The 25046-nt window shown below is 38.5% G+C and overlaps 1 protein-coding gene across 1 annotated transcript in view; it reads right to left on the bottom strand.

Annotated features, from left to right (window-relative positions):
• Positions 1-3908: 3908 nt before the first annotated feature.
• The window catches only part of KY (kyphoscoliosis peptidase), a 66737-nt gene continuing 45599 nt past the window's right edge, over positions 3909-25046 (bottom strand). Inside the window, 7 exon segments of the mRNA XM_032225765.1 lie at positions 3909-5536; positions 6509-6699; positions 6806-6953; positions 6956-6993; positions 15557-15674; positions 18390-18498; positions 21946-22028. Of these exon segments, the coding sequence (XP_032081656.1) occupies positions 4632-5536; positions 6509-6699; positions 6806-6953; positions 6956-6993; positions 15557-15674; positions 18390-18498; positions 21946-22028 (1592 nt within the window). The 3' untranslated portion in view covers positions 3909-4631.

The raw sequence follows: 25046 nt of genomic DNA, 5'->3' as shown, positions 1-25046 counted from the left end.
GGCCGGAGCAGCAACAGAAAAGGCTCTCCCCCGGGGGGTCGCCAGCCGGCATTGGTTGGCAGATGGAACCCAGAGAAGGCCAAGCCTGTGCGATTGAATTGGTCTTTGGGAGGTAATTGGCAGGAGACGGTCTCTCAGGTACCCAGGTCCGATGCCATGTAGTGGTTTGCCATAGCCGCCTTCCTAGAGCAAAGAGTAAGTGACTGGCCTCACACTTAAGGCAGACTTAGAACTCACAGCTTTCATGTTTCTAGCCCTGTACTTTAATCATTGCATTAAATGGTGTCTTGTGCCTTTGCTATTACATGTATTTTTCAGGAATTAAACAGCTAGTTTTTATGTTCTTGAAAAACACTTGTTTCCAAGTTGAAGAAAACCAGTTGTCATAATAGTGATGTCAAATCACTGAAACAGTTCTTAATTTTGGCATAGCAGTCTATTTCAAATGATTAGTAGCTCAAAATTAAAAGATTATGCTAATAGATTAGAATTCTTACTGTTATTCCATAATTTATGGTAAATTGTTGATATGGTTGCTTAACTATATGTAAAACAGGAGCTTGTAGCTTATGCATTATAGCATCAAACTGTCAGAATTGATGTGGGTAGTGACTATAACAACACTTAGATGTGGAAAAAGGTGTTTCTTGAATAACTGATGTGAACCACTTTTATCTGTCACTACTGGGTTATGCCTTGAGAATGTTGAATGCTTCTTTGGAATAATCAAGTGGTGTTAACAATTTATAATTAATAGAGTTGTAGCGGAGTTTCATCTTCAAACCTGGATTTTAATAACTACAGTTTCTATTTTGCTTGATCCTGGTATGCATATTACATTTTAGAAATATTTTGAAATGAAGTTATACATTAATAATATAGTTGGTAATCAAAGCCTTGAGTTCATAGAATGTGTAATGAACATATGTGTTTAGTAATATACACGCTCATCAGAAAAAAAGATTTGGTATCAAATAGTTGGGCTTGCTGTAAGCCATAATCATCACAATTATGACAAATCACGGCTTGAACTATCTTGCTTTGCATGTAATGAGTCTATCTCATATATTAGTTTCATCTTTTAAGTTGCATTACTGAAGTAAATGAACTTTTGCACGATATTCTAATTTTTCGAGTTTCACCTGTATGAGTTCCCTTTTGTACTAGAACAATCTATGTATTAAATTTAACAGAATAACAGAGTTGGAAGGGACTTTGGAGGTCTTCTAGTCCAACCCCCTGCTCAGGCAGGAAAGCCTATACCATTTCAAATGCTTGTCCAGTCTCTTCTTAAAAACCTCCAGTTTTAGAGCACCCACAACTTCTGGAGGCAAATTGTTTCACTGATTAACTATCAGAAAATTTCTCCTTACTTCTAGGTTGATTCTCTCCTTGATAGGTTTCCATCCATTGCTTCTTGGCCTATTTTTATTTATGTAACAATTAGAACTTGTTTTCAATCCTACATTGGCAAACAATAGTATTTGCAGTCTCCTCTCAAGACATGCATAAAGGAAATAAAGGAAAGCATACATAATAGACATCCTTGCTGTTTTAAGATGTTTCATGCATCACACCTGATTTGAGTATATTGTCAGAATTAGAATAAGAGATAATCTTGAGGCCCACACAACTCAACCCTTTTCAGTCCAGTGGAATATTGGCGAACAGTGAAATAAAGAAGGCTAGATATTGCTAAGAGAGCCATTTTGTTCAGTAGTTAAGAAAATGGGAGGCCGAGATCTAGTTGCACTTTAGGCACAAAGTTAGCTGGATGACCCTGGACAAGTCTCTTACACACATACTCAGCCCTAGGAACCAGGTAATGCCAAACCATTTCTAAAATCTTGCCAAGAAAACTGTAGGGACATGCTTAAGCAATTGCCAAGAATCAAGACTGCCTCAGAGGCATGCAAACACACAGTGCCAGGATATGACTTGGGGCTATAGAAGAAACAAAAATCCAGAAAATATTCCTTGTGAACCCTAATGATAGAGGAATTGGGCAGTGGGTCATGTGACTCAGCAGTTCAAAACAACCTATTCTGTGCTTCTTTCACAGGATAAAAAAACAAAAGCATCTCCTGTGGCCACCATTGTTAATGGGGTTGTAAAAAATTCTAGGAATTCTTTGTATGCTTTCCCTACTTCATTTACACAAAATCATTGGCAAAGAGCCAAAATCTTCACAATGAACCCCTCTGGAAAGATTTTCTGTAGGACTTTTTTGAAGTATTTTTTTTGAAACTAAGATTCTGATAGATGAATGTTGCCTATCTTGAATACTGTCACCCTCATATAATGCGTTTCAAATTGCATTTGTTATTTCTACATAGGGTTTTATTACTCTTCAAAGTTAGGCTGCTGTGCTATTTTCCTGGACTACTTTCTATGATTATGCACCAAGCATTATAGTTTTTTTTTAAAAACCCTTTCCTGACTGGTGTCTTCCAAATGCATTTTAAGATAAGCCCCAGAATTTCTACATAGCACAAATTCTTTGCTTTTTAAATAGCTCAAATTGAAGGAAAAATGCCAGGTCAGGAAATCCTTGTTAATAGTTAGTAGTGAGAACCGGTTTGAAAACAAGTGATGCTATTTTTCCATGGCAATGATTGTTTGGCTTTTCCCTGAATCTGAAGAATGTGAACTACAAATGGGTCTACTGGCTTTCATCACTTGAAATATGTCTGTTTAAATACTTTAATGTATGTTAATGATACCTAAGTAACAAAGCAGGAAAATTGTTTATTTGACAAGAGGTTTTTGTGTGAATCTACAGTTCTGCACAACTGTAATAAAACAGTAGTAAGACAAGCAGCATTTGTAAAATGAATTGCTAATATTTTCTGGGTGAGACAAGGAACTTATACAGTTCTCTATGTATGAAACAATCAAAAATTTATTAATGATACAAAATTTCAATCTCCAGGATCATTTTAAATAAGCTTCTGCACCATAGACAAACTTTTAAAAAAAAAAAAAAAAATCTGCAAAATGTGGTCAGTTTGAAAGTACAAGAGATTGAATAATAGTTAACTTTTGTTGAATTTTTTTTTAATTCAGCAAAACCATAGATTAAAAAAGGATTTCTATAAAGAGAGCACCAGTTTCAATAATAACTTATTGTATTTCATTATGTAGTAATCTAGTTCAGAGTTCCCCAGCATTTCCGGCTTTGCAGACTGGAGAGGATGAGAAGGGATGGTTCGTATGAGTGGCTGGCAAGCATAGTGCGTGCGCAGCTCAATTGGAGCGAGCAGCATGCATGTGCACCTGCCGCTGCTCATACATATGATAATGCACATGTACATTTCCATGGCCCAGTTGAAGACCCCTCATGGCCCACAGGCTGGGGACTCCTGATCTAGTTTGTCTTATGTTATCCTGAGGTACTTCAGTGTGTACTGTATTTTTCGGGGTATAAAACGTACTGGAGTATAAGATGCACCAAGATTTTGAAGAGGCAATTTTTTTAAAAAAAGTTTGCACTCTGCAAACGTCCCAAAAATGGCCCATTTTTTGCAATAACGGGCCCATTTTTTTAAAAAAAGGAATGAATTGCCTTTAGGAGGCTTACAGAGTGTTCCTGGCAGATCCCCCCCAAGACGAGCAAAAAATGGCCAGTTTTTCCCCAAAACGGGCCCGTTTTTTTCTCAAAAAAATTACATGCATAGCCTTTAGGAGGTTTATAGAGTATTCCTGGAGGCTGGCGGGTGGGGGGGGGGAAGAAACCTGAGCAAAAAATAGCCCGTTTTTCACTCATTACTGCCTTCCCCAGCCTCCAGGAGCGAGCTCTCTGAAAGGTTCTGCACAGCCATTTTGATGAAGGGGGCAGGGTTTAGGGAGGCAAAAAAATGCTGTATTCAGTGTATAAGACACACCCAGATTTTCAGCCTCTTTTTTGAGGGAAAAAGGTGCATCTTATACTCCGAAAAATATGGTATTTCGTGAAGAAGCATTTCCCAAAGTAAATAAGTTTTTATATAAATTATATAGAAATAAGTGATTCTTATTAAAAACATTCACTATATACTCTAGCCCAGTGAATAAAAATGAGCATTTAATTGCATTTAAGGTCTAGTAAAACTTTTCAGTATTTCTATTTGTAAGACAATGAAGTGCACAGAAGAAACCTTACATTATACTCTTGTAAAAGCATGTTTCTTCATGTTTCTTCCAATTCTGTAGCCACTTTTGTATTGACAGTCAAAAATGTGGGTCTTTTTCTCTTTTTGGCCCAACATAAATTCTACAGTCTTCTTTTGTTATATGTGAATGTTGAACATATCCTTTCCGAATCAGTGGTCTCATCTCAAAATTATGGCAAGATGGGTGAGAAGATATAATTGCTTTTTATATGCTAGCTACCTAAATAATTTTGTAATGTTGAAATTATTTATGGAAAAGTTTTGCTTGGTTTTTAAGTTACATTTTGTATAAACCTCATGCATCATATAACATCAGTGAAAAGTCTCAAAGGATGGGGGTTGATCAAGTTAAATTAATTTGCTGCTTCAGTAGCATGAGTTTGTCACCCAACAGCATGAAATACATTTTTCAGAGTGAAATGGATTATAGTTAGATCATATATTGTGCATATGGGCAGATGGAAACGTTCAAGTGGCCTATTACTGTGATTCTACTTCATATTTCAAAACAGGTATGTACGATTTGTTGTTTGCATTCTCCACCACATTCACATATATCTCTCTGCAGCCAGAAGTACTGCAGGATCCCTCCCAGTAGCCATCCTCACTAAGAGACAAGGGACAATGTTTTTTACATTGAACAAATGCTTCGGCAATGCTGTGAAGTTTAAGTTTGAACTGAATGTTGCAATTGGCTGGTAGAAATGCAGCCAAAGGTTCCACTAATTCATAGCCTTCTGCCCACGTACTATATTTCAGGGGGAACATTGGCCATTTGACATCAGTGTTTGGACAACAGATGAGGTAATTAAAGATATAGCCATAATTACCAGGATCTGACTTTTTCTTAGCAAAAATTCGGAAAGCAAAATTCCCAGCATGTGGAAGATGGATCTTAAAGTTTATTTGGTTTCCTTGTTGTTGTTGTAAGATATGTCGTCGTCTTGCATCTTCACTGAAGCTTACTTTGTCTGACTCCAATAAGGCTAAAATGTCCAAGTCTTTATTCAGGATGAAGCTGAGGTTGCAGCAGCCATCATTAGTATGAATAACTGGACCTTTCTGGGAAGGTCTGATGATTCCTTGTTTCTCTGTGAACCAGTTGGGCCCAACTGGTTGGTCAAGTTTCTTTGGGAAACAAACATTCCTGTCTATAGAACTGCACTCAATCTTGTATTCTAGGATGAACTTGTAAACATCTTCAGGGCCTTCAGGCAGTTTGGCAAAGATTTGGAGTTTATGACTCCCCTTCTCCTGTGGGTACAGTTCCAGTTTCATCCCATTGTTCTTCAAAGTCATCAGGTTGTATTCTTTTGCCCCTTTCAGTTTAGACATGAACAGCACTGGAGAACGGCTTTCCACTTCTATTGTGACTTTTCCATTTACTGTAACATGCAAATAAAGAAAGCTAGTTAGAATATGTCTTCTTATTGAGAAACACAAATCAATCAAAAAGCTTGTAGAAAGTGACCTGAACTCAGCTTTGCTGTCAGTCACTTTGGCAATGAAAAGGAGTACATTGTAGTTGAATATTGTGGTTAGAAATGGTTTAAAACCTCTGTCATATCCAAATTCAGAATAAAACAGCCTCAGGATTGCAGGTAGGGAGATTTCAGTTTGGGGACTTGTTTGTTTTTATTCTATTGCTAGCGTAATAGAATTGCTCATTCTTCTGAGGCAAGATAAAAGCATATGTGGTTTTTATTACTTCTAGTTCTGCCTGCTCTTTCACTGTTGGATTTCAAAGAGAGTTAAGAGTTCTAAAGCTAGAATTCTAAAATGAAAATGTTTTAGTTAGGCATGTCAAACATACAGCCTGTGGACTGGATCTGGCCTGTGCAAGCCATGGCCACCCTGGCCCCGCAAGGGCAACCCCCCCCTCAAATACGTCACAATATGGTCTGTAATATGATTAGGTTTGACACCCCTGGACTAGTTAAACTGCTAATTGACACCGAAGGGACAGCTGAAAACATCAGAAAACCTATGAACTAATATTTATTTATGTTTATTTATATATCAGGCTTATTAACCTGCACCTATAAGTCATTTGTATTCTTAACCTTTCTTTTTTTTTTGTGTTTTTTTTTTAAATGGAAATATACAAAAAATTCTAGGGACCCCTCAGACTAATATGTAGTGGCATTTTGATTTGGTCATAAATTATACTTGGCATAAGTGCAAAAGTGAGTACAACTGTAAAAATTTGAGATCCACAGGTTAGTTCTACCAAGCTAATATTTTAAAATTAATTAAATCGCCCTAAGTTTTAAATGTTGCTGTAATGTTTCCTTCCAAAAGATAGAAATGTATCTAATAATAAATACTGGCATGTGCAAGAAACTGTATGATTGTACCTGTCTGAATAATAGGTGTTTCTGGATGGGCCACCAGCATTCCCATCTTGTAAAACTCTTTGCCATACAGCAGGTTAGTTTCAAACTGTTTTAATGCCATGGTTGGTTTGAGTAGCTGCCAGTTGTTGTTTTCTGGGAAATGATCATTAATAAAGAGTGCAGGGTGGGTGAGGAAATAAAATTCATTGTAACTAGAATAAAAAGAGAGGGGTCATAATGTTATTGGTAATGTATGCAATTACTCCCTGCCCTCACCCCATCCTCACCCCCAGCACCATACCAGAATCAAAGACACACATGAAGGTAAACTTGCTGCAACGTTCATCAACTGTGCCGCTCCCCCAAGTGCTGTCCACCAAATGCCACTGTTCATCAAGGTAAACTGCATTCCAGGCATGGTGGTCTCCTCCTTTAAAGGTCTGTCCGATTTTGTAGCTGTACCCTTAGAATAACCAGATAAGTTCATGCAGTGCACCCCTGCAATTCTGAGGGAAGATAAGAATGAGTCCCCGGGAACTAAAGATGTGCATCTTGAAAAAATGACATTCTTTACAATCATTGTTAATTTGCATGCAGTATTCCAAGAAGATGGCTCCTTTTTTGCATTATTGTTGTTGTTACAATAATGCATGTTGTTATTGGGTACATAGAATGTTGCTACAGGGAGATACGTTTACTGTTTCAAGAAGTTTGGCACTATTTTGTGACACATCATTCCAATTGCTCCTAAACGTTTGCATATGTGAAAATTAATGGTTGACATCAAGTTGTGTTTGTTTCTTTTGTTTTGTTTTTAAGGGGGGGAAAAGTAGTCCATGAATCTGTTAAAGGCATGAGCAAAAAATGACCTAGTTACTTTACATATTGATCACTAATATCTTATAAATCTTTTCCATTGTAACAATTTTCTACGTAGTAAAAGAATTCAAGTGCAGTATGCAAAGATGCACTTCACATTTTAAAATAAATACAATATATTCATTTTGACATGCCATATCCCGGTTATGTCATTATAATGTGCTTCCCTGGGGCTATCTTTGCAAGTATTATGGATGGTACAGCTGAAGCAGAATATGGCTGCTATGTTTCTGATGTATCTGATCTATCCATTCAAAGCTGGTCCCTGTTATAGTCTGCAGAGACAGAATGATCTGAAGAAAGTCAAAGATGTATAGACTCACAAAAAAATAAACATAAATCAAAGGGCAAACAAAAATCTCCAACAATCCCACACTGAATTGTGTATGTTTTGTGTCCAGGAAATATTGACTGATTAATGGAGGAGCAAGATGGAAAGCCAAAGAATGACACAGTCTGGAAGGACCCAATGTGTAGAATTGACCTAACCTAAGTTTTGTCTTTTTTTCCGTTAAACATTCATCAGTAAGAAACCGGTGTCTGGCAAAGGGATGGGAATAATTCCCTCAGCTCTTAACAAAGCCAGTAGCTTGAGCAGTGTGATGGTAGATGAAATTAAATTTGCAACAACATAGATTGAAAGAAACAATTGGAAATAATTCCGACAGATACAATCACTGCAGACAGTTCAGTAAAAGTATCTGCTCAATGCACGGAGATTTAAAAGCAAATAAGAAGTTAGCCTGTGTTTCAAAGGGGAATAGAAATAACCTGGAAAATACTACAAATTACAATGATATTACATGAATGGCATGACCTTCCCTTCAATGCTCTAGACAGTTTTGATTACATCAGCTGAATAAAAGAAATCGAGAACAACCAAAAAAGGAGAAAACAAAACTACAAAGGCCCGTGGAAAGTGCAAGAGATTTCAGTAAGGCAAGGGGATAAATGAGACAATTGGCAGTGATAAATCATGTAGTTGAAGACAAGATAAGTGTATAATCAACGAAAGAAGCAAATGGTCACTTGGTTGGTTGGCTGGATGGCTGGTTCTTTCCTAAAATATCTTCTTTTGGGTCACTCCTAGAGTCATAACTGATTTAGGATTAAACTGCTGAGATACAAACATTTGTTGCCCATTTCCACTTTCCTTTGCCAAGCTGGTAGTTTGTTTGACAGTTAGAATTGCCCTTAGTCAATTAACGTTTGCTGTAGCAATTGTAGAATTGCCAATCTAGACAGCTGTCTGAGTCAGCAAAGTTCTGGTATTTGGGGCATCTTCTGTTTGAAATGGCAAACAGGCAATTGAACGATTTTTGCAAAACAAAACAAAACCAGTATTATAATGAGCTAGAGAAGGAAATTTATAATATTTACGTCAACAATAGAAGTTGATGGTATCTTGTAAAACCTGTATTTTTCCACAGCTATTTTTGCATTACCAATTACTGGAACAAGGCAGTAAATTGCTTTCTAGGGCTTGGGCTCAGGTTCTTCAGAAAAATTATATAGTCCCCGACTGTTCTTTGCCTCCCAACTGTTGTCTTGCAGGCCTGCCAAATCAGCAGCTGTTTCAGCAAAGACCCTACCATCACAATGTCAATGTCTTGGACCTCATTCAGCACTTAAGCTAAAAATCTAGAGGATTTTAAACATCAGGAATGTAATAGATAAACCAAATCTTAGGGAGAAAAAGAGTATTCTCCTGTCTGGACATTAACACCCTTCACCTAAATTCTACTAAATCGGACAAGTTAATGCTTTCCATTGACTGTTATATAATGGATGGCCAAAAGAAGAGAGATTTGTTTGTGTTAACCGAATTTGTTCCATAATCAATTATAGTTATAATTATAGACCATGGTTACAATTAAGCATGATACTGTTGTCAGTACTCTATGGTCATTATGGATGACGTTCTACAATGAACCCAATTAGAATCCTGCTGACCTAACAAATGTCATAGTATCCAAGATCAAGTAGAGAGCAAGCAATGCTCTACTCCACTTTTCCTTATTTGAGATGGGTGGAACTACAAGTACTTCGACATGCAGAAAGAACAAAGTTTCAAGTGCCATTTCTAAGTTTGGTATGAAAAAAAACGTTGAGCAGTTCTATTTCACCTTTTTAAAAATAAAATAATGAGGGCAGAACTCAATTCTGCCTCAATTTAAGAGGAAAGTTCTATTTAAGACACAATTTTATTTCTTGTGAAAAGGTTATTAATGCATTGAGTAAGAAGTAGGCATGCAAGTGCAACCTGTTGAAAAATATGTAATTGTCTTTTATGGTTTTTCTGCATTTTGTGCCCCAATATGTCCCTGCTTTGGAGATTTTTAAGAATTTATTTATTTATGTATTAAATTTATTGGCTGCCCTCTTACCAACAAGGTAACTAGGTGGCTTACAATCATAAAACGTGTGTGTGTGTGTGTGTGTGTGTGTGTGTGTGTGTGTGTGTGAGAGAGAGAGAGAGAGAGGGAGAGAGAGAGAGAGAGAGAGAGAGGGAGGGAAGAGAGAGGAGAGAGAGAGAGAGAGAGACGGACAGCTTTTGCTTGATCTGACTGCACATGAATGTTTGGTAAAATATGAATATAGATCTACTTAGTTAACACCACTGCTACAGTTAAACAGTTAGCCTGTAAATGTTAGAGTTATTTATATAGACTGTAAGAATTATTTTAATACATCAAAATGCATCTTCAATCACATTTTGTTTTAAGTAGTTATTTAACTTCCAGGTAATTCAATTTTATCAAGAGTTCAGTTGATCAAAATGGTTTTTAAATGAGATTTCATAATTTGTTTCCTAATGCCAGATATTTGCCTTGATGAAATATTTTGTAAATATATTTCCAGACTTGGATGACATTATTAATTATATGTTTATTTCTAATGAATACTGTGTTGGAAGAAAACCTTGTCCAATATTAAACTAGGAATCTGACTTCCAGTTGTACTTCTGGCACCTTTGGAAGCCTTATCTGCAAGCTCTGCGATCAGCTCCGACCTCTCCGTGTCGTAATGTCCGAATTTAATGGCTGGGGAGCAGAAACCTGGGGACGAAAAAGGGGTGGCGAAGGGTACGAGGAGAACAGCCCTAGACCCCTGTGCTGGCGCAGAGAAATGGAGTGTGATCGGGGTGAGAAAATTGGATTTATAATTTAAAATAATTGAAATTGGAACCTCAACAATATCGTAGAGGCTGAAGCAGACAGAAGCGAGAGTGCCATCTGCTGACGAAAAGGAAATATGCAAGCTTGGAAATAACTATTCAAAAAATTGGAAATATCTGTTGGACCTACTCTAAGACCACTAGAGATTTGATTATTAACTAAGGACTTTAGTTAAGAGCCCCTGAACATAATAAATATTATTGAACATATAAAATAATTTGAAGAGGCGTGAATTTAAATGTTTGGACTGATTAAATTGTTTGGACTGATTATATTGTTTGGACTGATGAGACATTTGGCTTTTCGAATTAATGAACTCTGGACAGTGGACTAAAAAAGAGATCAACTAAATACAGATGCAACACAAGATGGAAATGAGGGGAACCTAAAGAGAATGGAGCTTTTTCAAAGCATTGAGAAAATATTTGATCATATAGACTGTTAAGTATATCTCCTTTTGGAGACTAGAGTTGAGTAGCAGAAGGTAGCAAGGAATGTGTCACTGAATATTTTGGACCTGTATTTTGGACCCGTGTCCCTCCTGGCTGGTTGCCAACAGCAGGGAGGTGACACATGGCTGGATCCAGGCGGTTGTGACCGCCTCCCTTCGGGAGGGGCACTTCCCCGCCGTACTTAAAACGGCGGTGGTGAGACCCCTCCTGAAGAAACCATCCTTGGATCCAGCCATTTTAAACAACTATCGTCCTGTCTCCAACCTCCCCTTTATCGGGAAGGTTGTTGAGAAGGTGGTGGCCTTCCAGCTTCAATGGGCCTTGGAGGAAGCTAGTTATCTTGACCCCTTCCAGTCCGGCTTCAGACCTGGTTACAGCACAGAAACCGCTTTGGTCGCATTGACCTATGATCTCTGGAGGGCCAGAGATGGAGGCCATGCGTCCATCCTGGTTCTCCTTGACCTCTCAGCGGCTTTCGATACCATCGACCATGGTATCCTTCTGCGACGACTGCGGGAGGTGGGGGTGGGAGGCACTGTTTGCAGTGGTTCTCCTCTTACCTCTCGGACAGGTCGCAGTCGGTGTTGGTTGGGGGGCAGAGATCGTCCCTGAGGCCCCTAACATATGGGGTGCCGCAGGGCTCGGTCTTATCCCCCCTACTATTTAACATATACATGAAACCGCTGGGCGAGATCATTCGGAGGCACGGGATAAAATACCACCAATACGCGGACGATACACAATTGTATCTGTCCGCCCCGTGCCAACTCAATGAAGCGGTGGACGTGATGAACCAAGGTCTTGAGGCCGTTAAGAGCTGGATGAGCGCTAACAAACTGGTACTCAACCCGGACAAGACCGAGTGGCTGTTGTGCTTTCCTCCCAATAATTTGGCCGACATTCCAACACTCAGGCTGGGGGGTCAAATTTTATACCCCTCAGATAGGGTCCGTTACTTAGGAGTCCTCCTGGATCCACAGCTGACTCTCGACCACCAGTTGTCGGCTGTGACCAGGGGGGCATTTTCCCAGGTTCGCCTGGTCCGCCAGTTACGGCCCTACCTGAACCGGGAGGCTCTCGCAACAGTCACTCGAGCCCTTGTGATCTCTAGGCTGGAATATGCAATGGGCTCTACATGGGGTTGCCCTTGAAGAGCACCCGGCGACTGCAGTTAGTCCAGAATGCGGCCGCGCGAGTGATAGTGGGCGCACCACGGTTCGCCCACATTACACCCATCCTCCGCGAGCTGCACTGGCTACCTGTTGGTCTCCGGGTGCGCTTCAGGGTACTGATGACCACCTTTAAAGCACTCCATGGTAGTGGATCTGGATACTTGAGAGACCGCCTTCTGCCGATTACCTCCCTCCGACCGATTAGATCACACAGGCTGGGCCTCCTCCGGATTCCATCCGCCAGTCAATGCCGACTGGCGACTACACGGAGGAGAGCCTTTTCTGTTGTAGCTCCGACCCTGTGGAACGATCTCCCCGTTGAGATTCGTACCCTCACCACCATCCAGACCTTCCGCACAGCCCTCAAGACCTGGCTCTCCCAGCAGGCCTGGGGATAGGTTTTCAATTTACCCACCCGAATGTTGTGGTTTACTATTTTATTATCAGTCACTTATTGTTTGCCTTGTTACTGCACAACCTTCCCTTTGTGATTGTAAGCCGCCCTGAGTCCCCTCAGGGAGAAGGGCGGCCTATAAGTCTTATTAAAATCTCTAAAATCTCTCTAAAATCTCTGAATAGTCACACTATCAATCACAGCCGCCGAAGTTAAAGCTCTTGCGGAAAGTAAATGAAACTTAAGTCTTGGCACAGATAACATATACAACTGTTCCTTTACACATGCACAGTGTGCAGTACCTTTACCAGATGCCTTTAGCTTCCACCCGTTCGCCAAAGACACATGTTGTCCGCTGGCGGACATTTTGATGAAATTTCGTCTATTTCTAGTGATGTACAGTGATGCTCCACTATCAATTATCCACAAATCATGGGTTACTGTTGCATTTCCCGTCTTAGCCAAATGAAGGTTAGTATTCTTCCTAGTTTCTCTGGTGTTCTGTGATTTTGCCTTTTTACAGAACCTAGCTATATGCCCCCTAGCACCACAAGCAAAACATTTTTTAACAGTATATGCAGATGGAGCTAAACCCATGTTCTCAGGTTGTTTCTCTCTCATTTGTTCTCTTTCCACCCTTCTTCCTGACTCTTCCAACAGTTGCGAAGTCACATCAGTTAATGTTAGGTCCTGTCATGTTAGAACTTCAAGAGAGGATACAAACTCATCATAGCTTTCATGCAGCGAAGAAAGAGTAATGTAGACCTGGTGTAGCTTAGAAAAAATCAACTCCTTTTCATGTAGCTCCTGGAAAACTGCTTTCATAAAGTTCAAATAAGCTAACATATCTCCACCTTTCTGGAGCCGTGTTCTGAACAGTTTACGTGTAATATAAAGATGCGCACCCACAGTGTCACGTACATAAATCCTCTTTAAAGTACCCCAACACCTCGCAGCTGAATCTTCACCACTAATATGAACCAGTTGTTGGTCAGCTTATGTTAGCCCAATGATACACGTTCATTGGCACGGTGAAACTTCGCTATCTTCTTGGCGTCATCATCATCCCTGTGCAGGATTCAGACTCTGAGCAGGGACCAGAGAGGCTGGTTGGCCACCAGGAGGTGCCTGAGGCATGGAGCAGTGGTGAAGATCAAAGGGAGTTTGTCCCTGATGCAGAGAAGGGCGGAGAAATGGAGGCAGCTATTATGGAGACAGACTCATAAGAGATAATCAAGCCCAGGTGGTTGTGGCTTGGCTCCTCCCAAGAGAGTATATAAGAAGAGATTTTGGGAGGAGACCTTTTGCAGGACACAACCATTCATACCAAGCTGGAGAAGCTCTTGTGTGTATTGTATCTCTTTATCTGTGGGAGTCTGGGTTGCTGCCAACGTCTTGCCTGTGAGTAATTACTGTGAATAGAGTGTGGCTAACAGTAAGCTTGTGACGGCGTTACTCACCGGATGGAGGGGGGGTTAGAACAGGTACCTAACATACAGAGTAGCCACCATCCAATATACAGTATTCAACTCCAATAACAAGCACGGATAACATACAGGAACAACCAGGAACAAACAGTAGTAGTTCCTACTCCCTCTTATGGCTGATTAAAGCAACAGCATCCAATCGCATCTCACTTGAGCATTTAAAGTGACAGATACATTATTTCAATCATGGCTTTTATACACACACACACACACACACACACACACTGCCAACCCAAGACTAGGATTACATCCCTAACATAGACCAAAAGTTGGGAAATTGTATACAAAGAACAACTGACAATGATCAGGACAAGGAAGAAAGAATGAAGCCATCAGAAGAAACAGAGAGGAAAGCAGAGAGAAATCAGCAAAAAGGAGATAATGAGGAGATGTTGCTAAAATGAATAGTGATGAAGGAACTAAAAAAGGAGGGGAAAAATATGAACAGTGGAAGGTTAGAAATTAACAATGGTGATTAGAAAATATATATAAACATATATTAATCTAAACATGTGTATTCATAGTAGAATCATATGGATTGAAGAACTGGAAAGAATATGAATAGAAATACCTTAAATGTATAAATGATTGTGATTGATACCAAAACTGTATAAGGAGATATTGAATAATGGAAGAATGAAGGATGAAACTTTGATTTAACTAAGGAAATATGAACAACAAAATAGGTGGAAAACATGTCTTTGGATATTATAGCGATATCAAAGGGGGAAAAAGTTAGGAATAAAAAATAGTGCGGAATAATAATAATATATTAATATGTTAAGATATACAAAAGGACAGAAAGATGGTTTAGAAATGAGATGATAATAAAAGACATGTATAAATAATATGAAATAATGGAAATGAAATGTAATATTTAAGAATAATAAGACTATGTTTATGTGCATTGAAATGTATATTACCCAGTTACCACACTATTCATGCACTGATATGCATAAAGAATATAAAAAATAAAAAAATAATTGAAAAAAAATTAAACTAAGAATCTGATGACAGTACAGAAATAGAGAGCTTCAAGTTACTTCCAGTTATCTCTAACGTCAAAATAGGTGAGCTTCCATCAATTAGATTTTATAAAATAAAATAATTAGATTGGTCTCTTCCTTAATACACTAACATGCCCTTACACATAAAATGGATGCGGATTCACAATTCTTTTCTTGCATGCAACCCTATTCCATAGCCTTCAGACTTTTCCCCCCTGTCCTTCCAATATCAAGAAAAACACAGTACCTCTTCTAACTTAATTATCCCCATATTCACATCTGCCATTATGTTAACACAATGTGAGTTTCAGCAGATGGTGCAAAATAAATTATAATGGGGAAGAATGATAAGCAAAATTAACCTTTTTAGGACTTCTTGCCATTCAACAACACAGGTTCAAAATGATATTTCAGATTCCTACAATGTGCAAATGGAGATGGAATAGATACATAGATGATTAAGCAACTGAATATGGCCAAACATTTCGGAACCATGTACCTGCACATTTCTTCAAAGAGGTTAGCATATGCTGCACAAACGCCCTTTCTATTCTGGAGGACATCTTGGGGATTGCAAAGCCGATTCTCTTTATTGAAGTAACCTGCAACATCATATTCTGGAGGAACAATGGAATAAGTAATACATAAAACAAGCAATGTGAAGTTACAAAAGTTTCTGTATTCTAGAACTACCAATTAGTACTTGTTCCAAGGTAGCTCATGTAGGCCTACCTTAAACAGTGGGTGGATAAAAAGCTAAAATGTACAAGCTTAATTTCCAGGTTTTCTTTTCTTTTTTGAAAGTTTTTTTTTATTTTAATTGAACAAAAACACGCAAAAAAGAATCATCCTTCATTACATCTTGTAGAAAGCGTGTCAATTGGTTATAGATAACTTTTGTGCATTTCTTCCACAGTCATTACTTATAGTTCATATTAGATTATACACTTTAAGTCAAAAATATTTGTATATCTTACTATCATGTACCACAATTCTCATTTGACTACAATTATTTGAACATGCTTTTACCTCAAATCATTCATACTTAAAGACACAACCACATAATGGCATTCATTAGCTATTTCAAAAAAATCCTCCAATAACATTACACCTTTATAGCATCTTTTAAGTAAAAGTCAATAAAGTTTCTAAGCCTTTCCCCCCCACTTTTTTTCCAACTCACTGACTAAAATTTATATCTAAGTTACTTTAGCCAATACCATAGCATGTATATATTGTTAAATAATGACCTTTAACATTTCTTTGTTGTTATTATAATTGGCTAAAAATCATTTACTATTTATGCCCCATCTCCTCTCATCAGCCCACGCTCCCAAAAAACCTTACACCTTTATAACAAGATCTAAATGAAAATTTGTTAATAAAATTTATACGTCTTTTTCCCAAGTCACAATTTACAATTTATATCCAAATTTCTTTTACTAAATTGTCAATACATGTATATATCATTACGTTGTATCCATTAGCATTTCATTATCATTATTTATGGTTAATTAATTGTTAGCAAGTAAACATTTAATAACAATCTAAAATAATCTAGGAGTTACAAAGTTCCTAGATTACCAGTTTTTCAACCTTTCTATAATACTAAATGATACCTTTAATTCTGATCAAATAAGTTTTATTTAAGTTTCCAGCTCAACTTAGTTTACACATATGCTTTTTGTATGCATTTTTTTCATAACTCATTGTTCCAAATATTTTCCTGAAAAAAATAGTTGTTCGTCACTTTTGCAAAACAAATATAATAGCTGAAAGAAGGAAGCCAGGATATCCAAGAAAAGCAATACTTTATATATGTTTCCTGATGATAGGCAATTCTTGGAAAAGCGTCTGAAATAAGATATTTCCTGTGAATGATAATAGCTATAATTTTCCCCAGAAGGGAGATTATCTAAATCAGTAGTTTGCAACATGAGCCATAGGACTTCTCCCTTCCAGGATCATGCTGCATTTATAGGGGGCCACAGTAAGTTTCTGAGAGGGCCATTCAACTACTAGGCATGTGATCAAATTATCATATTTCTCTCATCTCATTCTGTGTGCTAATTTCAGCAGCATAAATGATTGAAAATTACAATATAGTTTACAATAAATATCAACAGTAACTATGAGGAGCCTTTGGGAAAGCAGGCTGCTTAGAAAAATTGCAGACACGTTTTCCCCAGCCGGCAGTATGGCAAGCCACAATTCGGGCCAGAATTTCTGTTATTAAACAAGGTGATGGTTACGTGAATTGTGCCTGAATTTATGATCTTTTTGTCACAGTTGTTAAATGGATCACTGCAGTTGTTAAGTGACTCACATGGCCATTAAGCAAATCTGGCTTCTCCATTGACTTTGCTTGTTGGAGCTAGCTGGGGAAGTCACAAATGGTACTTATGTGAGCCTAGGATGCGGCAGCCATTGGAAACACGTGCCAGTTGTTAAGTGCCTGAATTTTGATCATATGCCCATGAGGATACTGCAGTTATAAGTGTGACCACCAGTCATAAGTCACTTTTTTCAGTGCTGTTGTAATTCCAAATAGTCTCTAAACAAATGGTTGTAAGTCAAAAACTATAGTGTAGGACAGTGATGGCGAACCGTTTTGGCACCAAGTGCCGAAAAGGAGCGTGCGCACTAGTCTGGGCTGCAACCTGGAAGAGGAGCTGCCCAGGATGCATGTGCATGCCCAAAAATGAACTTCCAGTTTCTGGTGTGCACATGCACACCAGCCAGCTAGACCTCCAGGTTTCTGGCGTGCATGTGCATGCAATAATCGGCCTGGCTCTTCTAGTTTCTGGCACTGCCACATGCATGAAGTCCAGCTGATTGTCACACGTGCATGCAAAACCCGGAAAATGAACGGGTGACGCTGCATGTCCCAGGCAACATGGCTCTGTGTGCCACTTCAGGCATGCATGCCAAAGGTTTGCCATCACGGGTATAGGATAGGATAGAGGCAATAGGAAGCACTCATATTTGTGCATTTCAATTATATATCTTGGGCTCTTTTTCAAAACTTATGGATATATGTAAATAACCACCAGTCCTGGTTCCAGTGCTCTTTAGACCTTTGAAGTATAGGTCAATCAAATTCGGTGTAGTTTAAAAAGTAACTCAAGACAATCAGAGATACACAGGTCAGAGATACACAGGTCTCAAAAGTGGGGCATGAGCAAAAAAGTGTTGAGAACCTTGTTCTAGACTATACTAGGTCCCCTTCAGTCATATATTCTCATTCTAGACTGTCAGAACAGAACAGGAGGCATAAATGCAAGGCAAACAATGAGCCTTACCCACACATTTCATAGAAAGAGACTGCTTACCTATGTGGTGGGATATCCATATCCAAATGGCCCTAACTTTCTCCAGGTCAGTATGTGCTACACAAAGCAAGACTTGTGTTAAGTCTTCCACACTGCTTTTGACATCCACCTGTAATTTGAGGATATTGGATAGCAAGGTATTGTCTTAATTTGAAACCAACAGTCAGTCAGCTTTCTTTCCCTAATGCTCAGTTCAGAAAGTCCATGCATCTCTATTTGTCAGATCCATTCCCTGACAATAAGATGCAATTGAGTTCAATCCTTTATTTTCTAGACCTTTTTGGGGAAACAGTTGGCAAAATACCTCCCCTGTGCTGCTGCAGATGCACATTTGATCATACAATTGATTTCCTTCTGTCAAAAAAACCCACAGAAGTTCACAGTTTAGGATAATTTTAGGGGTGATTGGAATGGAAGGGCAAGCTTATATATTTGTACAGGAGTAATTGTAATCAAACATTGATAGAGCAGTGTTTCCCTTAGTGTTGCTATACTCTACTTAAGTTTCAAAGGCACTGTTACGAAGGATTACTTTACTGTTACATGTGTACAGTTTATTCAGGCATGAGTAGCTATAACTGATTACAATTCAATTATTTTCTTTCACAATGTATCCTTATTGAAAACCAGAATTGCTCAGTTGTCAGGCCAAAGCAGAGATTTTATTTATCTGTAATTTTCTCTATTGGCTGATTAAGACTATATTCTAAAAATTTGGAAGCTGCATAATCAGAAGTGGATAGAGCCAATGGAGCCAATCTGGGTCAGGTAAGCAGAATAGGAACCTACAATTATTTATTACAAGATGTCTGCGTAACTGCGAAGAGAAAGGAACATGTTTTTTTGCCATACATTATAAACATTTTAGAAGCTGTAGAACACAACTTCTGAGATCTGCAAGTGGGCATTGCACACCGCCCAGAGGCTACCATATGAGGACAAACTATGCATTGTAAAGATCATTCAGAGGTGAGAAATTCTTCCAATATAAGCTAATGAATCCCGTGCATGGATTCATCCCGTGACTATATAGGACAGATAGGGAAGAAGTTAACCTCCAGATTTCAAGAACACAAGTGAGCAGTCAGATGCAGAGACTTAATCTCATTGGTAGCCTCATGCTGCAATGACTTATATCAAATTTTGCAACTACTAAGATTGTTGGATGAGCAGGCCCAAAACAGCCAGGGAAGTGATTGAAGCCTGAGAAACAGGCCCCTCATCAGTCAACAGGAGTGCTGATTTACCACCATTTTATCAAGTACTTATCAAGGTGAGGTCTGGGCAGCACAAGCAAGTGACAGCCAATGACTTAATAACCAGACATCAACACCCCAATCAACATCTAAGAAGCCACCATATAAATACCACACTCAGAACAGCACACACACTGCTAGAGAGGTGTTCCCTGAAGATGGGCTCCAAAATGAGTCTGAAAGCTCAGAATCTGGTCCTGATGACTGACCCAGATTGGATCCTGCAAGATTATCCTGGTGTATTTTCACCTTCATTGGTGATAAATATCTCATTGTTAGGAGTCGTGCTCTCCGAGCTTGGTTGTTTTCTGGGAGATATTTCATTGTGTGCAAGAATGTCTGCAAGAAAACAACCAAGCTCAGAGAGCATCAAGAACTCCTGATTTCAAGCTACAAATATTATCTTTTATTGGCATCTATCTTGGGTTGTGAATGTATTTGTAATAAATATTTATCAACTTGTATTGAGTTATCAATGTGATTTTTTTTTTGCAAAAGTGGTAATAAATCCTGAGGGTCCCTCAAAGTGAGACCTCTAAGGAATTTAGAAGAAAACAAAATGTGTTCTATAAATTTGAAATGTTTCTTCAAAAGCTTTTATAGTCTTGTGACTTTAATGATAAAAATGGATGCAAATTTGATAATTCTTAAGGAGGAAGATCAGAAAAATGTCTTGGGAAAATACCTTAACAAAATGACAGAATATATGACACAAAGGCAAATGTTTAAGTTTTCAGCTAAGAGGTTGGAGACAAGGGAAATTTCCTACTGTGTACTGCTAACAGATAAGGCTGATATACGGTGTTCTTTAGCCTTCCAGTTTCAAGCTAGTAGAAATTGGAGACTTGCTGATGGTCAACAGAGTCTACGCAAGGATAGATGGGAAAATAATTTTAGCTTGTTTTAATAGTTTCTTGCATTTCTAAAATTTAGCAATATGATTGGGAAATGGTTGATGTTTTACCTAATTAGATCTGAACTCGTATATTTCAAAAATCCCTTTCTTAACCTGATCTATTTAAAACATGCTGGACTTCAGTTCTTATGCATGCTTTTTGCTCACTTTTATAGGAAAAGATTACCCATTTAGATAGCATCAGACGGCAACGTTTGCCAGGATCCATCAATGAAACATTTATTCTGTCTGCCTCACACTTCTAAAGCAACTGGACCACTCAAGGTAGTATGCATATCATGTGTTTTTTGAGCAGTTTTTCTCAATGAAAATACAACTTCCATTAGGCTACCATTTTGAACTAGAATAAGTTTTGATTTTTCTTCAAGAAGAGAAAATGGCTTCCTTAACATAATTGTGAAAGAATGAGGTCAGTATACAATAGAAGATACAATACAGATGCACAAATACAGATACAATAAAACTCTCAGATGGATCACTTGTATACTATATTTCCGTGATGGCAAACTTATGGCACACATGCCAGAGGAGACACGCAGTCCTCTCTGTGGACACGTGCACTGTTGACTCAGCTCAGGTCTACCACGTTTCTCCATGGTGTTTCACCCCATCGTTTGCAGGGAAACAGAACTTTCTCTGCAAACGACGAAACAGAAGCTCATGGGAGAAAAAGACTTGCAGAGCTGCGGGTGTTAAGATGCCCTGCGTCCCGCCAGCCAGCTGGTTTGGATTTCCAGGGGACACACGCCTTCAGGTTTGAGCACTCAGTGCCTAAAAGGTTCATCATCACTAAAATATATTCTGTTCAAGTCGAACTTGTCTGAAGCAATAGATTGCAGCCATCAAAATTTAGCAAACTTTATAATTTGTCATAAGTCTGATAGTTGCAGCACCTATTTTCTACAAATCAGATATAATTCCCAGGATCCAAATATTATGAATTTCTGATGCAGTTCAATTTACTTCCATCTTTCTCCAAAACAGTACTTGTGTCTGTGCGTGAGAGAGTATGTATTAAATCAACACTATTGTGCAGTTTTTAATTCACTACGTATCTGGATTATCAGCTTAGCTATTAGCAGCTCTATAAATCTTGATGAACTGTCAAACATGCTAGTAATTTGGACATACAACATAATTATTGAAATAATAATATATTGTATATAAAGCAATTCGTCAGCATAACTACATCAGCATAATTTAAAATAGCTAGAAAAACTAAATAACTAGACTCCACATGAATTCCATAATGTTGCTGGAAATAATTAACACTAGAATCTATGTAATGCAGTAAACACTAATATGTCCAAGGCCATGGGTTATATCTAAAAAGGGTAGCAACTCTATTTGAGGCATGCTGTTATTACTTTCAGAATTTATTTACCTTTTTTGCATATGCATCCACTTTTTCAAATTGCTTCAGGTCCAAAGGCATAGATTTTAAACATGATCCGTCCCATGGATAAGCTGGAAGTAAACATGCAATCAGGAATAATTAGGATGACCGGATGCAGAAGCTCTATCTTCTTCTGCAATTGATCTCCCTAGATTAATTATTCTAGAAAGAACAAGCCAATAACCTAGTAAATCTAATTTATAACAATAATAAAGGCTTCTATACTTCAGGGTTGGGTTTTTTCTTTAGCTCACGGTACATATTATGTTAGCACAATAAAATGTTATGTAAAATCCTAAATAGCATAACTAAGAAGTCTTAAAGATGCAGCAGTAATAGCAGAGAATTAGGCACAAATATGGTATGTTTGGGTCAATCTGGCAATAAGGGCAGTAAAGCAAATGTATACTGCTTTCTACTTAATATGTATGCGGTTTCTTGTTCAGCAGCCTTGCTTAGGGCAAAATAGATGAGGTAACTTGCTCCTAAACTGACATACTTGTGAGATTTTGTCTGCAAATAGCATCATTCATATTTATTCAGGTTAGATGTCAGCTAAACAGAATTGAGTCAGGTGATGGGAGTTATGTCTTACAATGTTAGCAGAAAGTCAATATTATATCAAGTAAGTGCTACTCTAGATACAAAAGTACAAAAACACCTACTGCTCAAATTAGATACTTTCTACAACTTTATAAAGAAGACGCACCTGCTTTATTATTTACCTAACTACTCTACTTTGTGAGGGGTTCTTGGTGCTCTCTGAGCTTGCTTGTTTTCTTGCAAATGTTCCTTTATTTATTTATTTATTTGTTTGTTTGTTTGTTTGTTTGTCTTGTATGCTGCCCACTCCCCGAGGACTCCGGGCGGCTCACAAAAGACAAGGGAAAGGGGGGAACAAGACAAAGACAACATATTAAAACCAAAACCAACATTCACAATTTCTATGGAGGTAGATGCTTCTCAGCTCCCCCCAGCCTGCTGGAACAGCCAGGACTTGGTGGCTTTGCGGAAGGCCGGGAGGGTAGTAAGGATCCGGATCTCAACAGGGAGCTCGTTCCAGAGGGCCGGAGCTGCAACAGAGAAGGATCTCCCCCGGGGAGTCGCCAGCCGACATTGGCTGGCAGATGGAATCCGGAGGAGACCCAACCTGTGCGATCTAATTGGTCTGAGAGAGGTAATCGGCAGGAGGCGGTCTCTCAGGTACCCAGGTCCGATGCCATGTAGAGATTTATAGGTAGTGACCAGCACCTTGAAGCGGATTCGGAGACTAATTATCCTAACTAACTAACTAATTATCCTAACTAGGCAACATCATCAGTGCTACTAAGGAGTGCCGCTTTCTGTCAGTTTATATTCTGATGTCTTAAGTGGAGTTGTCATAGACATGCTTTAGTTGGGCTGTTTACTGATGGCTCTTTGGTAGTTTCTTGATTGGGGTATTGCTTATTTGATTGTTGGTTTGATTGTTACCCTACTTTATTTCTGAGTAGCAAGGAGTTTTGTTTGTTTGATGCCTGCCTTCTTCTGAACACTTGGGGCTAAATAACTCTTGCATGGCTGGCACTGTTGCAGAGATCGCTCAACCTGGGTTGGACTTGTAAAAACACACATAATCTAATCCAACGATTAGCATCCATGCTACTTTTAGAAAATAGCCATCCTGAGAATTATGCAATATCATGAGTTTTTAATGTTTTTTTTCCTGACATCATGTGAACTACTTTTAAATTTTCCTAAGATTCCAGTTTTAATTTTAACTATCACCACAAATTTGGACTGCTATCTACATTCTGACCTAAGCTTAGTAGACAAGATTATCTGCCATAATGCCCTACCTGTTAGTGACTATTTTAACTTCAACTGCAATAACACAAGGGCTATCAATAGATACAAACTAAATGTATTCTGCTCTAATCTTGATTTCAGGAAATGCGACTTCAGCAATAGAGTAGTAAATGTCTGGAACACTCTACCTGATCCTGTTGTTAGTTCCTCTAAGCCCCATGCCTTTTACCTTAAACTGTCTGCCCTGAACCTTACACATTTCTTAAGAAGTCCCTAAGGGGGGGGTGCATAAGCACACCAGCGTGCCTACCATCCCTATCCTACTGTCCCCATTTATATGTACTCATTTTATGTGTTTATGCTATGTTTTGCTTACTTATATTCATGTGCCATTTTTTCATGTGTCTATGTCTATACTGATACTTGTTTCCTTGTACTTGTTGACAAAATAAATAAATAAATAAATAATCTATCTATCTTTCTATCTATCTATCTATCTATCTATCTATCTATCTATCTATCTATCTATCTATCTATCATCTCAGATTGGAGCTTTCCAAAGTTACACTATTCCATATTTTAACATTAGGGAGCAATCTTTCTTTGTACCTGAGATTGCAGGGAAGGGCAGGTGCTGCCAAAGAAAAGCCTTGTTTCAGAAGCTATAGAGACTGCAGGAGGATATTTTAGGATTTAACCTCATTTCCAGGCTGCAGTGAGTGAAGGCAAAACTTCAAGCAAGAAAGGATGGACCCATGAGCCGCCTAATGTGCTAAGCAGCCATCTGTCTGTCTCAACCAGCACTCAGCACCAGGCATCTGTCTCTTTAATAAGCTTGTTGGTATATATGGCCTTTTACTGAAGAGGGCTATTTCAGTAACCTAAAGAGAGCTAAAGCAGATTTATGCATTTAAGAGGTTCCTACTCTGCACATCTCTGAAAATTACTTTTTACCATTTGGGAGCATGGCCATTCTTTAAATTGGTGGTCTGTTTTGCTCTTTCTCAGGCTATAATTGAAAAGGCTCAAAACAGCAGCAGAATTCACAAGAAGTCATACAATGATATGAAGATACCATCAACAGCTGGAAATATGTACCAGGCTCCTAGTGCATTCCTAGTGCATTGCTAGTGCATTTTTAAATATATATCTGTAGTTCCTGGCTGGACTAACCCATTTATAAACTCATTTTTTTTCTTCTTCTGACATTTTCTGCTGTGCTTGCCATATTTTGATCCCATTCTGATTTGTGTTTAGAGACTTTTCTTGCTGGTACACAGATAGATAGATATACAGAAAAA

Source organism: Thamnophis elegans, chromosome 10 (assembly GCF_009769535.1).
Source record: "Thamnophis elegans isolate rThaEle1 chromosome 10, rThaEle1.pri, whole genome shotgun sequence".
Lineage (NCBI taxonomy): Eukaryota > Metazoa > Chordata > Lepidosauria > Squamata > Colubridae > Thamnophis > Thamnophis elegans.
The sequence above is the reverse complement of the archived record's forward strand: the minus strand, read 5'-3'. Positions and strand labels throughout refer to the sequence as shown.